This window comes from Bos indicus, chromosome 3 (assembly GCF_029378745.1).
Source record: "Bos indicus isolate NIAB-ARS_2022 breed Sahiwal x Tharparkar chromosome 3, NIAB-ARS_B.indTharparkar_mat_pri_1.0, whole genome shotgun sequence".
In the NCBI taxonomy this organism is placed as follows: Eukaryota; Metazoa; Chordata; class Mammalia; order Artiodactyla; family Bovidae; genus Bos; species Bos indicus.
The window spans coordinates 115,551,545-115,569,552 of NC_091762.1; the positions used below are offsets into that span (position 1 = coordinate 115,551,545).

General features: G+C 50.2%; 1 protein-coding gene across 7 annotated transcripts in view; it reads left to right on the top strand.

Moving 5' to 3' along the window:
* Positions 1–18,008, top strand: part of AGAP1 (ArfGAP with GTPase domain, ankyrin repeat and PH domain 1) — a 562,160-nt gene that overhangs the window by 264,079 nt on the left and 280,073 nt on the right. For all 7 annotated transcript variants that reach the window (XM_070780389.1, XM_070780391.1, XM_070780390.1 and 4 more), the window contains exons 7-8: positions 12,782–12,909; positions 14,444–14,599. In XM_070780389.1, coding sequence (XP_070636490.1) covers positions 12,782–12,909; positions 14,444–14,599 — 284 coding nt within the window. The remainder of the gene's footprint in view (positions 1–12,781; positions 12,910–14,443; positions 14,600–18,008) is intronic.

Consider the following 18,008-nt stretch of genomic DNA (forward strand, 5'->3'; position numbering starts at 1 on the left):
GCTTTTGATGATTTCCTCTGTGTCTGTTTAATACATTCCTAATCCGTCAGCATTTCCCTCCTGGGAACTGTCCCCGCTTTGTCACAAGCACACGCCTCCTTTCAGGGCACTGTTACCCCTCAGCGGCAGGCCCGTGTCTCACACACGTATCCAGAAGAAGGCGAGTGCTCAATCTGAAACAGCGAGCCTGAGAAAGAGAGGGGTTTGCGGGTTCTCGGCTGAGACTGGCGAGCCCTTCTCCTGGGGAGACCTCCATGAGTTGAGGCACGGAGGCCGTGTGACCATCTCTTCCGAAGGGCGCCCTCAGGCAGGCCCGTCCGCTGCTTCAGTGGGGCGACCAGCATACGTCTCCCCATTCGGCGGGCAGCCTGGCGCATCTAGCTGCTCCAAGATGCGATGAAAGAGTAGATGGGAGCCAGGCAGGCCAAAGAGCAGAGGGAGTCGCCACCTGCGACCCATGGACGGGGAAAGCCGGCTCCTGGGCAGAACCGTGCGAGGGCCGAGCGTGTCCCAGGACCGCCCGGGTCGCCGGCACGGATGCTGCCCCACGTGCACTGGCAGGTGGCGTCCCGGCCGCCCCTGTGCCCGCTGCGTGGCGGGTGGCAGGGGGCGAGCCAGGTGTCTCTCCCTCCCCTGCATTCCTGCCGAGTCACCCCTCAGGCCTGTGGTGCCCATTTTCTTTTGGAAACTGGAGTGGCTCGTGTGCGTGCTGGGTGCCTCAGACTCGTCGGAAGCCTGAGCCCGTCCCAAGACAGGGCCCTGATTCTCCAGGTGTTCTCCAGGCATCGGATTTGTGCCAGATGCGGGGCGAGCGTGTGTCCTTTCCACACCCGGATGGGGGAATCCGGAGTCTGCACAGTGACGGAGGGGTGACGTGGTAAAGGACTTGGAGGAGGGCGCCGGGGGGTCAGTGGCTGGAGAAGGACCCTGTGTCCTTCGGAGCCTGGAATCTCAGCTCACGGTCCTGAAGGGAGGGAGGGTGGGTGCAGGGGCTGGAGGACTCCTCAGTGTCGGCAGAGGACGTCAGCATGTCCCGAACGGACCATCTGCTGGGCATCCTGAGGGCACACAGGGCCACTGGAGCTGGTGCTGCAAAGCTAGGGGGAGTGCGGGGCTGTGTGGCATGTCTGCCTTCTTTCTAGCGCAGAAATGCTGATTCCAGCCCTGGGCAGACTGGCCACGGGCAAAACCAGCTACAGGACATTTGGCAGCATGGTGTTGGAGTGTGTTGAAACATTTTCTGTAGAGAAGTGAATGTTCGTAGTCCTCTGGGTGTGGCCACGGGGACTCTGTGTCCTTCAGGGCCTAGAATCCCAGCAGTCAGCGTCCTGCGGCCCACTGCCCCCCAGACCAGCAGCTGGGGCAGCTGGGACCCAGAGCTTGCTGTTGGCAGCTCCACTCTGGGGCTTGGTTTTAAGGGACAGTGTGCTCTGAAGAAACGGGAAAAAGTGGGATGTGGTTTCCGACGGGATGACTTGATGTCCCCCTTGTCACAAATAATAACTTTACGTCAGACTTGGCTACACGTGTAAAACACACCGCATAGACTGTATTTATTTCAGTTTGAGTTTCTAAAAATGTTATGTTCTTTCATGAACTCTGTGAGGACAGAGGAAATCCAGCTCCCGGGGACACGGTAGAAACTTCCCCTCGTGAAATTGTGAAATTAATGTCAGGAGCCGTGACTTTGCTCCGTCCTGAAGGTAAGTGTTTATTACAGTCGGCATTTAAATCCCCCGATTAATAGGAGCAATTAAACAATAGCTTCATTTCCAGCAAATTAACAACCCTAATAGGTAATTGCGACATAAATGAAGATAAATTTGTTTTAATACAACGAGATAAAAAGAATACAGGCAAGAACAGAATCTCAGATTAAGAATTCAGACTTCATTACTTCATGGGAAACTTGAAAGCTTCACCAGAAGAAATTAAAGCAAGTTTGACTTTTTTTTTTTTTTTTTTTTTACCAAGGCCTATCTTGGTCTAAAAGGTTTTTTTTTTTTTAAATAAAGTGTCTGGTCTAAAACGGTTTTTTATAAAGTGCCATAGAAACGACGTATTTTGTGCTGAGGTCCACAGGGTAAGTCATCAAAGGAGGTCCACCAAACTCTTTCTCTTGAAGACTCGCTCGGGGCACAGGGGCTCTTGGCAGAGTTCTTGTTAGGTTTTCACTGACAAGGAACCAAAAAGCAAATGCACAGGAGAGCGCTTTTTTGTTTCCCATACACCCCTGTGTTCGTTTTATGATCTGTTCAGTCGCAGGGAACGTTTCCTTCCTTAATAATACTTGTTACAATTAGAAAACTCTTCTGAGGCTTTATAGTTTGTTCTGTTGAAACGTGGATGTGATCAGGCCAGGCCTGTTTTTAGAGTGATAATGTATCCATTGGAGGGGAAATGGCAACCCACTCCAGTGTTCTTGCCTGGAGACGCCCATGGACAGAGGGGCCTGACGGGCTACGGTCCATTCGGTGGCAAAGAGTCGGACACAACTGAGCGACTGAGGTCACACGCAGCGTGTCCGTGCGAAGGATGCTTTGGAAGGGATCAAGTTGGCTCCAGACAGAGTGGTTGGGTGGTTTTAAAGGTAGGGGCACAAAAGCTGAAAGCTCTGCTAGAACAAGGATGATGACTTTCTCCTGGTGGGTTGCTCTGCCGACAGGAAGACTAACACACAGCAAAGAACAGGAGCTCTGGTCTCCCTAAGGAAGATTGGCAAACTCAGATTTAGGAACTATACCTTAGAAGAGGTTAAATGTCCAAACCTGCTCTGAAAGTTTTTAAACTCTGGGGGTTTAGCTGACGTTACACCCCTGAGCTCATATCCCCTTCGAAGAGCACCTTTCAGCCACTTCGAATCATCAAACGATGTGTAATCAGCCTGGAATTCCATCTCCCTTGAAAATATTAATCTTGGGTAAGGGTGATAGGCCTCCCTGGTGGCTCGGTGGTAAGGAACCCACCTGACAATGCAGGAGATACACAAGGTCCCCTGGAGAAGGAATGGCAGTCCACTCCAGCATTCTTGCCTGGGAAATCCCATGGACAGAGGAGCCTGGTGGGCTACAGTCCATGGGGTCACATAGAGTCGGACAGGACTGAGCGACTACGCACCAAGGGTAGATTTCAAAACAATGTCTAAGAGCCGGCGTCCTGAGTGAAGACCGTGGCAGCTCGGTCACCGCCCCCTACCCCACCCCTCATCGTGTCCACACACACCCCCACGTGCCTCCTGTCTCCACTGCCCAGATAGAAGTCACCCGCTTCTTCTCAACCACGTGGACCGGGTGTCCTTTCACAGCGTGGCTCTCGTCACTTGTCCACGAATGGTTTCGGCGGCTCCTGTGTCTGAAGGACACGGTCTACACCCATCATTCTTCTTCGAATACGGGATTCTTACCCCTTGTTTCCATTTCCCTTCTAAGCTGCTTCTCTGCCTCCCTCCTCTTGACGTCCCCACTGGGGAGCCATCTCTTCATTTGTTGACCCGGATGGGGAGTGCTGGTTGAAGATCAGGTACGCATTGACCTTGGAAAGTAAACGAAGCATCCTCGCTAGTGTTTTCAGAGGCGTCCGGAGGCCCATGAAGCTGGCCCATCGTCTTAGAACATGAGCTGACTGTACTTTCCAGCTGGCAGCAAGTGTGGTAGGATTTCAGAGGTGTGTGGGCAGGCATGGCTGTGGGTCCCTGTGGTTCACTAGCTGTCACCATGCATCACACAGCCCGAGAGGCCTTCAAGGTAGCTCCTTCCGCACTCCCCACCTCCCTCTCTCTTTTTCCTTTTGCTGGTTTTTCTGGCATAGCTTCCTGTATACTCAAAACTTAGATTAGGTGAAAACACGTGTAGGGGATGGGGATAGGATTACCAACAACACAGAATACCCGCCTTTAACGTTCATTAGCTTTGAGAGTTGAGAAAAATTTCACTTCGAACTTTTTTTTAATTCCTAAGTCACAAATTCAGAACTACACGGATAATTTGGTAATTAATTTCTACTTAATTAACAGGATCGTTTAATGATCCCTCAAACTGTAATTTAAAACTGAGTTGAGACATTAGGGAACCTTTTATTTGTTACTGGAAAATTTACAACCCCTGGTGGTTTTCATTATTTGTTGAGGATTTGCCTGGTAAGCCCTCCAAGGTTCTAACAGAAGAGATTTTCAATGCAAAGGCAGTCAGTGTTACCTCTGGGTGGTAGCACCAAAAATAGAAATAAGACAATGGCATAAAGTGCAGCCATGAAATTAAAAGATGCGTGCTCCTTGGAAGGAAAGCTATGACCAAACTAGATAGCGTATTAAAAAGCAGAGACATCACTTTGCTGACAAAGGTCCATCTAGTCAAAACCATGGGATTTCCAGTGTTTACGTACAGATGTGAGAGCTGGACCATAAAGAAAACGGAATGCCGAAGAATGAATGTGCCAGGGGTGCACATGTGTCCCCCATCAGAAGACAAGTGGATGAGGAGGCTGTGGTACATATACACAATGGGACATTGCTCTATAAAAAAGGGATGCATTCGAGTCAGTTCTAATGAGGTGCATGAAACTGGAGCCTGTTATACAGAGTGAAGTAAATCAGAGAAACACCCATTCTGCGTATTAAGGCATGTATATGGAATTAGAAGGATGGTGGCGATGATCCTAGATGCGAGGCAGCAAAAGGGCTGCATTCCTATTTTCTCGTTTCTCCCCAACAAGTCCATTACTGTGTCAGCAGGTTTGGATTTGCTGTTTGTTGTCTATGCTCATTCAGATTTCCTCGTGCCTTGTCTGCTCACGTATCCTGTGATTTCACTTCTAAGTTTATTTGTGAGCTCATGATCAGTGGTCTTTGTCTCAGGGAATTCTGAGACCTGGATTAAGAGCACCTCTTCCAGAGATATTCCTATTTACTTCAGTCTGGCTCTTGCATGAAGGTGTGGTTCAAACTAACTTCTGGACCACAAAACTGAGACAAAATCAGCCCCAAAACTCACATAAGTCTGGCCTGTTATTATGACGTCTGGGGAATATTTTCTCTCCCTGTAAGCAGGACCAAAGAATTGATGCTTTTGAACTGTGGTGCTGGAGAAGACTCTTGAGAGTCCCTTGGACTGCAAGGAGATCCAGCCAGTCCATCCTAAAGGAGATCAGTCCTGGGTGTTCACTGGAAGGGCTGATGCTGAAGCTGAAACTCCAATACTTTGGCCACCTCATGCAAAGAGTTGACTCACTGGAAAAGACCCTGAAGCTGGGAAAGACTGAGGGCAGGAGGAGAAGGGGAAGGCAGAGGATGGAATGGCTGGATGGCATCACCGACTCAAAGGACAAGAATCTGAGCGAGCTCTGAGAAGTAGCGAAGGACAGGGAAGCCTGGCGTGCTGCACGCCGTGGGGTCACAAAGGGTCAGACACGACTGAGCCACTGAACAACAGCAGCAATGACCCCCAGCCTCGAAGTCAGACACGACTGAGCCACTGCACAACAGCAGCAATGACCCCCAGCCTCGAACTGTGCTTTTAAAATATTTTTGCGGAGTAAAAATTAGAGTCTCACACTAGTTGATTTTTTAAATTTTTTAATTGAAGGATAATCTCACGCTAGTTGGTTTTTCTAAGCGTGCCTGTTATAAACATTGAAATAGTCCTGTAATAGATCAATCATTCATACTTCAGTTCCCATCTAATGTTGTTCACTCAGAGCTCTCGCCTTTCCTGGTCTCAACAGCCTGCATCCAGCTCTTCCCAGTAGCCGAAGACCGCCCCCTTGCTCAGGCTTGGCCGGGTTCACACTCAGTCCCCAGTTGGCATCTGATGGTGGCTCCAGGATGTCGGTCAGCCATGCCTGCTCCTGCACTGCTGTGCTGAGCTGCGGCCCCCAGCTCCCCCAGGCCCCGGACTCACCCACTCCCCAGCGCAGCCTGAGAATGGGGGCCGCACTGCTCCTACAGCAGTGTTCACACCACGGAAGCAGACGTTGCTCATGGGGTCTTGCTGGGGGATGTCCAAGAGCAGATCCTTACACACCTGGTTAATGAGTTAAGTCTCCTGTACACTCGGGGAACTGGGGAAAGGCAGGTGAGAGGGTCGCCAGTCCTCAGCCTGATGGAGAAGCCCCTGCTCCCCTGGGACCTGGACAGGGAGCTGGTGGGGTTGTAGGATCTCAGTAAGTAGAGTGAAGAACGGATGGGGCAAAAGGGACCGCCCAGCCCAGTGTTTAAGTGGTTCTTGGTGCTCCTGTCTCTGCTAGAACCTTGGAGCTCTGGTTATGAGGTGCCTAGGACACTGCTTCCGGCTTGGGACTCCGAGAGGTGAGAGACCAGGTCACACACCCCGTCCCCTGCCTTCCCTTCCTTCTCTGGGCCCCTGGGTGGCGCTTCGAACATTCCTGTTAATTGACCGATTCCGGTAAATCATTCAAAGGAGAGAAGATATCTTGCGGATTACATTTGCTAACACTCACTGGACTATGCCAAAAATGTCATCATGGCTAATGAAATTTTAAAAAGCTTAAATGCTTAACTGTGGTGTTGGAGAAGACTCTTGAGAGTCCCTTGGACTGCAAGGAGATCCAACCAGTCCATCCTAAAGGAAATCAGTCCTGAGCGTTCATTGGAAGGACTGATGCTGAAGCTGAAACTCCAGTACTTTGGCCACCTGATCCAAAGAGCTAACTCATTTGAAAAGTCCCTGATGCTGGGAAAGATTGAGGGCAGGAGGAGAAGGGGACGACAGAGGATGAGATGGTTGGATGGCATCACCGACTCAATGGACATGAGTTTGGGTAGGCTCCGGGAGTTGGTGATGAACAGGGAGGCGTGGCGTGCTGCAGTCCATGAGAATGCAGAGTCAGACATGACTGAACAATTGAACTGAATTAGGTGCTTAATTATGGATGTCACAGACATCGAGTGGTACCGTTCAAGGGGAGTGTTAGAGACACCCCTGTCCGGGGACCTCGTCCCGTAAGTAGAGAGCTTGAGGCCAGGACCTGGTGTGAGTGATCATGTGTTGGGTTGGGGAGGAGTAGTTCCTATACCCAGGCACTAGGGATTCAGGGCTGAGAAGCAGAATTGCAGCCTTCAGCACAGCCCTGACTGCTGTGCCCCTGTGTGTGTGTGTGTAAACATGCATTGGTGCTCAGTCAAGACCTGGGTAAAACACTAGCACCTGTGGGTATTTGGGGTGCAGGGTCCCCCTGGAGGAACCTCATGGTTCGAGAGGACAGCTTATCTAGGAGAGGTGATGCTCGCGGTATGGATTCTGAGGAGGAACTGACCGTGAGGTCTGGGCCATGGTGGCAGCTTGTGTAGTGTGTTGTGGGAGGTGTGGTGGGTTCTCTCTGGCATGGCAGTGGGCCGCGAGGCTGGAGGGTGGTCGCGTCGAGTTGGGATTGCCTCCTGTCCCCTCTGGGGTTCTGAGCCAATTAAGAGATAAGATCCCTGAGGGTCAGATGATTCCTTGTTATGGGTAAAGCTGTACCAGGCAATAACGCTCATCTGGGTTTTCTTGTGTGAAAACCAGAAATGGACTGACTTGGTTCCAGCAGCAGGGCAGCCCTCGCCTTGCCCCTGAGCTCCAGGCACATGGCTCCTGATTGCAGGGGTGGAGAAGGCACAGCCTGTCCCAAGCTGGCAGCCACTTCAGTCACTTAAGTGGGTCGGGCCTTCGCAGGAGGGCTTGGGGAGAGGTCAAAAGAGTTGGGGCTGTGGGTCCCTGGCTCCGTGGGAAGTAATAACGGGAGTGGAGAGCCCTCCACTCCTCCACATGGAAGAGCCCCGTTTTGCTGAGAACTTTCAGCTCTGACATCGGTGTGATGACGGGACGTGTCGCAGGACTGTTAGTAGAAGCAGGTCAGGGAGAGCCTTACGAGGCTGCCTGCAGCGTGTTCTGTGGGCGGCAGTGATGCTGGAGACGGCAGGGACGGGGAATGGCCTTGGAGGCTGCCTGAGGAGCCGGCCACGGGCGGGTAGAGTTAGGGTCCAGGCAGTGGTCATGAAGATGAATTTATGAGAAATTCTGGTGGAAGAATCCATCTCTTCCGGCTCCTCTGTCCCTGCCCTGGCGTCGCAGGGGATGGTACAGTTAGAGTTGGGAGACGGCGTGAGACCCAGGCTGGGCCACATGGATGTCGAGGTGCATCTGGAGCGGGGGTGTAGAGTCAGTCGTTGGATCCACGGTCCCAGAAGCAGGAAGGACGCGGAGCAAGGCTGCATGGATTTGGGAGCCCTTGGCCGGAAGAGAAAACGGCAAAGAAAGAAGCCTCGAGGCACCAAACGTCCATCGAAGGAGGCTGCGAAAGAGGTTCTGCCAGAGAGGAGCCCTTGAGAGTCGGTGTCAGGGGAGGAGGAACCGTCAGTGGTGCCCAGGGCTGCCCAGAGGTCAAGCAGGAGGTGACCGGGCTTCCAGCTGGTCACCAGCAACCTTGGCAATGGCAGGTTTCAACCAAGGGCACAGAGAAGGAAGCCGGGTTGTGGTGGTCAGCACAAGGGAGGGGGCATCGGGGAGAGTCTGTGCCGGCACAGGGCAGAAGGGTGCACAGGCCCGTCCTGGGAGCGCCGGGGTCTGGCGGGGCAGTGTTGCGAGCACTCCTGGAGGCAGATGGACTGCGTCTGAGCCCCTCCTCTGCCGATGGCTCCCCCTGCCTTGTTTTCCTCATCTGCAAAATGGGACTGTACGGGTTAAATGGGTTAGTAGACAGGATGCTCAGGGCTTCCCTGGTGACCCAGCGGTAAAGAATCCTCCTGCCAATGCAGGAGACCCGGGTTTGATCCCTGGGTTGGAAAGATCCCCTGGAGAAGGGAATGGCAACCCACTACAGTATTCTTGCCTGGAGAATCCCATGGACAGAGGAGCCTGGCGGGCTACAGTCCACGGGGCTGCAAAGAGTCAGAGACGACTTAGGTGCTAAACAGCGGCAGACATGATGCTCAGCCTCCTGGCCCGTTGTTCAGGTGTAAAGGTCAAAGGTGGTGGGGGAGGGAAAGAAGGGGGAGAGGGGAGGAGAGGAGGATGCCCCCCAGATCCTGGTGAGCGGTGGACCTGACTCCCTTGAGGGGACCAGACTCATTCTTTCTGCTCCTCCTTCAGTGCAAATGATTTGAGAACCAGAAGAAGCAGAAATTGGGCATTAGGCCAGGTTTTAATGAGGTCTTATTTGGGAGCTATCCGAGAGTCTTATTTTTACACACTAATTAAAGGGTGTCATTTATCATCTCTCCAATAGAAAATTCAAAATCTGTGCAGAAAGTAACTGTGTAACTCGCTTTTTCTGGTTGCTTCAGTTCTTGAATCAACTTCTTTTTAATTGAAGAAGGGAAGTATATTTGTGAAAGTATAATCAAGGGCACAGTTGAAAACTAAAGATCTCAAGGTCATCACGCAGGTCGAGAAGGGGCCACTGCCAGCCCCCAGTAGCCACTCAGGCCTCTCCCAGGTCGTGGAAGTTGCTTCCTTATTTTTGAAGTTGCTACAGTGAGATTATGGATACAGTTAAAGGGTATCTATCACCCAAGTAAAACTTCAAAATTGTGGAGGGTGCGATACTTACTCACTCATTTGTTTATATTTGAGTGTATTTAATATTTTTCCCTTCCAGTTTGACTGAGCTATAACCGACACACCATGTAAGGTACACAGTGCAGTGACTCAACTTGCATCGTGAAATGATATCGCAGTGAGTTTAGTGAACATCCACCACCTCATATAGATAAAAAATTAAAGAAATGGAAACATATCTTCCTTTGATGAGAGCACCTAGAATGCACTCTGTTAATGACTTTCATCTGTAACAAGAGCAGTGTTGATTATGTTTTATCACATTGTATGTTAGTCCCTAGGAAGCGACTTTTAAGACAGCACCAAGCACTGCTGTTAGAATACCAGGTTGATGAGATTGGTTAGCGTCTGGTGGCGTGCTGCTGTTCATGCAGTCGCAAAGAGTCAGACACGACTCAGCGACTGAACAGCAACAACACCTGGGAAGGGAGGAAACAATTTCAGGGTCTGACCCCGACAGCATTTCAGACTTGGGCTTAGCTCCTGTGGCAGCTTTATACAAAAGCATGGCGCCAAAACTGGCAAAACATCACAGCTTGATGATAAAGGGTCCAGATCCTTTTAAGTCAGCTCAAGTGATTGTGTTTCTGTTTTATTCATTCATTGCATGTACTTATATAAAATATGTAACATTCACTTGTGGAGTGATTAAATGCAGACAAAACTCAGTGATTATAAAGATTGCCCAGCCAGTGTAATCTGAGGGGTAAGTAAGATTCATGTTTTAAGTCGACTGACCTTCAGATGTTCTGGATATCAGGCGCAGTTGATGGCTATAGTTACAGGAGAACAGATATCAGGCGCAGTTGATGACTGGAGTTACAGAACAGAGCCTCCCTGCTCTGGGACCCCATTTCCCGTGAGCTGTTACTGGGGAGGAGGCCTCATCCACGTACGTGGCCCAACCCAGCTCTGTGGCCACAGTGGGCGGGAGGCTTTTCACTGTGAAAAAGAAGGTGGCTCAGCCTCACAAAACAGTCACTGTGTCTCCTCGTCCTTCTTGAGTCCGATACTTCCATTGTCCCCTAGGAAGTGCCCCCCACTTTGATGGGTTATCCTGTATTTCTGATGCAGTCTATGTATTTTAGCACAAAATATTTGTAACTCATTTCCTTGCTTCCGTCTGTGGGTAGACATAAAAATAATGGTGAAATAAAACAAATAGAGTTAAAAGTTCTAGTTAGGCTTAAAAGAATGCTATGAGTTATTAGAGGCTGTGACTTCATATTTTGTTATAAATGTGGCAAAGCCGTAATTGCATGGACAGAAGAACCTTGGTACTTAATGTGTGGTTGATGCTTTGCACGGCCCTTTCAGTCCCCATGTGGGAGTCTTATGGGTAAAGGTTCTCTCTGCCCATGGACTTGCTCTTTCTAGCCTCCGTGTGAGGAGGAGAGAAAATTCTTTTCCATTTGGAGTGTCATAAAATGAGGATTTTAATAATGTGTTTGACTTGTTTTAGAAAGTTTCTCAACTCTCCCCCTTAGAGTGTAAAACACTTAGAGAATGTCTATAGAGTTGTCCAAATAGTTTTGCCCTGTTTAATTCTGATGTTTACGCTTTTTCTGTGAGATTTAAGATGAAATCCTGTATGGTCATCCAACTGAATAGTAGCTCTGAGGTCAGGAGGAGAATAAAAATGCATTATTAGAGTTGATCATCAAAATAAAAAAAGTTCTTTCTTTTTGTTTTTTTAATGGAAGTAAATTGGCGGTCACCCTGACGGTCGTGATTGTAAGTTATTTAACTTTCGGTCTCGGAATCTCAGCTCACCTATACAGCACATGTTTTGCAGGTGTTGGGAGCTGTTCTTGGGTTTTAGTTTCGAGTTCGCATAATGATTTTTGAAATATTCGAATGTGCATCTTCAAAGACCCCAGATCAATACGCCAATGGCTTTGAAATGACAGAGTGCTGCGATATTCCTCTGTAATTTAAACATGATTAGCTGATGAAGGTTATGATCAATACACTATGGGAAGATAAATTAATTGATATCATCCTTTCAGGATGATAAGAGGCCTATCGGAGGTGGGATGTAACTGATGAGGCTGCTGTTTGGTCTCTGTGAGCCATTTTTTATATATTGCATTTCCACTTAATCATGTTTATACATCATTCATTTACATGAAAGCCGTGAGCTGTGGACAAACCAGCTCCTTATTAACACTGTATTCATTTGGACAAGAAATGATCCGCGGCCACTGTGTGCTCCTTCTGTGTCATAACCTGCTGCTGGGGGCAGTGCGTGTTCCTTTGCATGGATGTCTTTAAAAATAGCCACTCTGGGCAAAGACAAGGATTGAATATCATTGAACTTAATTACAGCTCGTCCCCAAAGACACACGTCTACTCAAATAAAACCTGCAGTTATTCTCCTGTAGTGACACCTATTGGTGTAGGAAGAGTTTTCTAATCCTTGACTTCCTTTCCAATTAAATCCAGTATGCCTTATCAGCCAGCCTATTTGCCAGAAGTTATGACTGGTGGAATTTAGATTTGTATTGATTAAGATAAACTTTCAATGTGTGTAGCTGTATATTTAAATTAAAAAAAATATTTGAGATAATTACATGTCCTTGAATATAATTCTATGCGGTCACTTGTAGAGTTGAGAGTAATTCTTTAGGCTATGCAAAAATAAATAAATAAATAAATAAATAAAATAGATTTTTTTGGTTCCCAAAAGGATTTGGTTTAAATTCCCCTGTCTTATTTAGGATGATTTTTGCTGCAAGTAATTGGGGAGAAAAAATCATTAGAATGATTTAAACAAGATAGATGTGTATTTTTTGTGGTTTACCTATAAAGCTTCTGAGGCAGTCTGCACAGGGCTGTCAAGGGCTTATGTCCCACCAAGTGTGGCTTCTACCCCCCAAGGTCACTGCCAGGGCTGCAGCTGGAAGGAAAAGGTCATAAGGGAGAAATAGGCCAAGGGCATCTCTCTTGAGGGAGCTTCCGGGATGCTGCCACATGACCCTCCTGCTGACATCCTATTGGCCAGGACTTGCCTGCATGGCCACGTTTATCTGGGGGGCAGGGGGATGGACCAGGGGAAGCCCCAGGGAATGGCGTGTCTCTTCTGGTCATCCTGTGCTCGACTGAAAGTCGGGAATTATGTTAACTGTGGACCCGGGGGACAGTGGATGATGGGGGTGGTCCTGGGCCTCTGCCACGTGCCCTGGGTTTGGAGAGCGGCCTCACAGAGACCTCCTCTGTCTCCTTGCCCTCAGTTGCCCAGAAGATTGTCGCCACGAGGAAGAAGCAGCAGCTGTCCATAGGTCCCTGCAAGTCCCTCCCCAACTCGCCCAGCCACTCGTCAGTCTGCTCCGCACAGGTGTCCGCCGTGCACATCAGCCAGGTATGTCGGTCCCCTGAGAGGCTGGGCTGAAAGGCAGGTACGAGCCCGGGAGGACATGCCTGCCAAAGAGGGTGCTCACCCAGCTCCAAGGTGGATTTCCTGTTTGTTTCAACTTTGCAAATAACAGCGTGTCTGTAGCTCACATAACATCTTCAGAAACTGCTGTGGCCCAGTGGTTTTTATGGGAATCAGTCTTTAATGCTCCCATCTCCATGCTGTCTCTGCTCTTGATTTAAATGACCCCGAGTTAGTCCTTGTTCTCGTCTGCTTGTAGGCTGAGCAGTTGTGGGTAAATCTCATTGGCTCATCCCACAATATGCTTCAAGATGGTAGCAGTTCTGGGTTAGAGTCCCCTTTTCCCTTATGGCCTATGGAAACTGGTAACTTTTTTTTTTAAGTCTTTGCTGAATGTTACAATAATGCTTCCCTTGTTTTATATTTTATGGGTTTTTTTTGGCCACGTGTGTGCATGTCGGAACTTAGCTTCTCGAAGAAGGATCTTAACCTCTGGACCACCAGAGAAGTCCCGCTAGTATCTTTCTAGTGCAACATTTTGCTGTTTATTTGGAAGCAAATAATATATAAGTCACTTTGAAGAACCTAACCAAAATCCCAGAGAGGAACGGTTGGCTTATCTTTGCCTGCTGTCCTGTCTTCGGTTTACATTTCTCAGACAGGTGTTATGTTGATACTTTTTAAACAGATTTAGCGAGAAGGTTAGGCAACCTCTGTTTGGTTCCTTGAGGAGAAGGGAAGTGCATTTACAGGAGGGCCCTACAAAGGTACCGTCAAGGCTGTTAACGTCCCCACCACTGGCATCTACAATTCTCTCTGAATTTTGAAGTATCTTCCAGATGCATCCACATTTCTAAGAGGTCATTTTCTTTTTTTAAAACTTTTTTTTTTAATATAATTGATTCACAGCATTGCATTAATTTCTGCTGTATAGCAGAGTGTCATTTATACACGTATTAATACATACATCCCTTCTCTTTTAGATTCTTTGTCCATAGAGGCCATTACAGAGTGTTGAGCATTATTCCTCGTGCTGTGCAGCAGGTCCTTATTAGTCATCTTTTTATATATAGTAGTGTGTATGTGTCAATCCCAGTCTCCCGATTTATCCCTCTAAGAGGTCATTTTCAAAATGTGAGTTCTGGTCCTCTGGGGCACAATTGTGCTCTTTCTGCCTCTAATCTAGCGCAGTGAAGGAACCACGGAAACCACTTAGTTCAACCAGTCCCTTCCTTTTTCAGAGGAAACAGAAAATAATTACATTTTCACTCTGAAGAAAAATTAAACGAAAGAGGTTTCCCTGCCTTCAGTCCCTTTTCTTAGCTGAAATGACGCCGAGCTGATCGCTCTCTTCTAGAAGGACACCGAGCATCCTTCATGCCGATGCCACCAGCCAGTGGGAGGGGCCGGCGCGCCGGTCCGGCTGCACCTGCTGTGTGTGACTTACGGTCCCACGCAGGTGGTGAGTGAGGCTCCCGGGGCGGGTCCCTAACGCAGCCTTGGCTTCGGATCGTTGCAGACGAGTAACGGCGGCGGGAGCCTGAGCGACTACTCCTCCTCCGTGCCGTCCACGCCGAGCACCAGCCAGAAGGAGCTCCGCATCGACGTGCCGCCCGCAGCCAACACGCCCACGCCCGTCCGCAAGCAGTCCAAGCGCCGGTCCAACCTCTTCACTGTGAGTGTCCCCCGGGGCTCGGAGCGTGGGTCCCGAGACGGTCACCGAGTGGTCCTCTGGCCGCCAGGTGGTCAGGAAGGGCGCTGAGTTCCGTGGGCGTCTCAGAATATTGCGGGATGCCGAGGTGCGGGTGCTGAGCAAGCTGGGACGTGCTCAGTTGCAGGGAGTCAGAAACGAAGAGCCAGGAGTCGGATAAAGGTGTCCCTGGTCCTGCGACTCTCTTAGTCTCCCGTTAGACACGTGCAGGTGGCAGACTGCCAGGACTCCCCGCACGTGCGCATCCAGCCTTCGAGATGAGATGTGTAAGCCCTATAGGCGGACAAACCCCCTGCTCCTTAGGCTGGAGCGCCGAGGACTTCCTCGGGGTCTGTAGAGGCTCACAGGCCTGTCCACTTGGAATTTTCTTCAGAACCATATGCAGGGCTCTGGTGTGCATCAGCTCTCAGGGCTCAGGTTTATGAGCTCGGAATCTGTGCATGGGAACCAGGCGTGTATAGTTTTTTAAAAGCTCCCTGAGCGGTTGGGCTGTCCCCTTTACAACAGAGGACACAAAAGCGTGGCCACCCTGTCCATCCCCTTACACACAAAAGACATTACCAATCAATGGTGGAGAAGGCTTTGCAGTTGAGCCCAGAACTCCAGACTCAGAACTCGGGGCAGAGCTACTGCCGTGCATGGCTGGAGTCATTTGACTTGAGAAGAACACTTTCCCTCCTGGGACTAGGTCTGTGCATTATGAGTATACAAGCTTTCAAACCAGGGCTTCTCATCCAGATGCTTTTGCTCTGCCAGGAGTTTGGCAGTTTCTGGAGAAGGTCTGAGTTGTCTCAGCTTGGGGTGGGGTGGGGGGGTGTGGGCGTGGTCTTGCAGAGTTCTAGTCTGGGTACCAGCCACGGAGGCGTTCAACATCCCACAGTGCACAGGCTGGCCGCACAAAAAAGATGTCTCCAGCATCCAGTGTCTTGTCTTAGAAACAAAAATTTGACTTGTCTTAGAAAGTTGCTCAACTCTAGCATACAGCGTCAGGGTGCTCTGTTTCCAGCCAGGTGATTTCTCCTCTTGGTTGGTCCCTGTGTTGGGAAGATCCCCTGGAGAAGGGAATGGCAACCCACTCCAGTATTCTTGCCTGGAGAATCCCACGGACAGAGGAGCCTGGCAGGCTACCGTCCATGGGGTTGCAAAGATTTGGACACGACTGAGTGACTGACCCTTTTTCTTGATTGATTATAACTGACTTCAGTGCAAAGAAGTTCAATATTTCCTGGCTCGAGCTAAAGGAGGCTTCTACAGAGGTAGCCACAAGTCTGTTATCTGACCCACTGCCCTGATTTGGAGATGGCAGGGGTTTGTTTGTTTGTTATTTTGGTGGTGCAGCACGTGGGATCTTAGTTCCCTGGACAGGGATCGAACCTGCGCCCCCTGTATTGGAAGTGGGGAATCTTACTGTTGGACAGCCGCAGAAGTCCCTGGAGATGGCGTTCTCCATGGTGAAGGAGGGCGCCAGGCACAGCGGACCCCTGGCCCCCTCCACCATGTCCACGACAGTTTCCCATCAGATGGTCTTCGTTGCCGGGCTGTGTTGCCAGCAGCACGCACTCCCTCCTCACAACTGCTCCCTTCCTCAGCTCCTTGCCCCATGCCATGTAAGTTCCGGCAGCCGCTGCTGTTGGAGGGCCAGAGTGAGGATCAGACAGGCTCAGCCCCTGGCCTCCACTGCCTGGGGCTGTGTGACCTTGGGCAAGGAACTCAACCTCTCTGAACCGGAAACAGCAGTAGTTGCAGAGAGGTTGCTAGAAGATTCCCTGTAGGGGTGACGAGTCCTTTGCTTTCATTTTTATCTCACCACCCCAGTGTTATGGAGTGACTTACATTAGTGCATAAGCAAAAGTGGCTGTAGATTGGGAGGGAGGTACTTAGGTGTGTGCAAAATGCAGGGACCTACCTGATATGCTTAGAGACATCCACTACGAGACGCTGCACTGTGGGATTTCTTCAGACACGCTGAGAACAGCAGCAGTCACCTAAACAGCACTCGTGGCTTATCCATCCACCTGTCACACGTGTGCACACCCAGGTGGGGGCTTCCAGGTGAGGCGGGGTCACCTCAGAGAACAGGCCGTGGATTGACCCAGGGCTCCGGGGACCTGAGGAGAGCCCACTGCTGAAGGCGCAGAGAGGGCAGGTGGGCCGTGAGCGGGACACCGGCATAGCAGGGAGGAGGGGCCCTGGAATGTGGGCCAGGGCATGTTCTGTGTGTTTGACACTTCTTCTAGGGCATGGCAGGAGGACGGGACACCCAGGCTCACGACACCTCCTCAGGGTCACCTTTCTTGGTCATTGGCTTTGGTCTGTCTTCAAGGCAAGAGGCAAGAAGCTGGGAAGTCTCTTTGAAATGGGGCTGCTCCAGCACATTCCATCCCACACCTATGTGGGCACCTCTGGGGTCTGAAGGTGCTGGAAAGTAGTGTCCTGGGCCCTGCCCACTGGGTACCTGCCAAAGGAGACATGTTTAAGGCAGGAAGAAGCAGATGAACAGGTGATAACTGTTCATAACAGATAAACAGATAACTCAGGTGATAAGCCTGCCCTTCCCTGCTGCTGTCTGCACGGCCAGATTTGTTTTCCATCAGGCGTGGGTGTCGTCAGAGTCAACCTGGGTTCAAGAGGAGGTGGACGGCGATGGGGGTGCTGCCCGCCCAGAGGAGAGCAGACGGATGGGACCCCCACCTCCGCAGTTGGAGCCGTGCACACATGTATACACTGAGTCCAGGCGCCCAGACAGCGGCCAGCTGTCCAGGCCAGGTGGGGCAGGGCCAGAACCAGTGCAGACCCGTCCTTATGGTGACTGGAAATCCCCATTGATCGTGTCGTAATTAATGCAGCTGGTGATGGAGGCGAGGGCCTGCCTGTGAACCAGGGCAGGGTCGAGGCTCGATCTCTCCGTGTTGGAAAGTGGCCTGAGAGTAAATCCTTTCAGAAGCTGAATCCATTGCACTGTTGATCCTAGTGGGAACAGGAATCGGGGTCATGAAGAAGCTACCTTCACGGCAGGTTTGCTCATGGCGTTGAAGAAGACTGAAAACCTGCATCTTCATCACTGCCAGCTTTGACACCGAACAAAGCGCCGGCGTGATGGTGATGGTGACGGGTGGGCGTTGCACGCTGAAGATCTCAGAAGTGATAACTCCACTAGATGTCAGTGTCACCCAGGGAATGACAAGAGGCAAATTGATTTCGAAATCGTGGCCAATTAAGAAACTAGATTCTCCTTGTTACCGGCTTGCTCCTATTCTTAAATATGTAAAATGTCATAACCTCCTCATCCCTGGCGATTGTTAGTAATCACTGGCTTCAATTAGCGAAAAGCGCATTTATTGAAAAATGTGTATTAGGAGGACGGAAGTGCCCT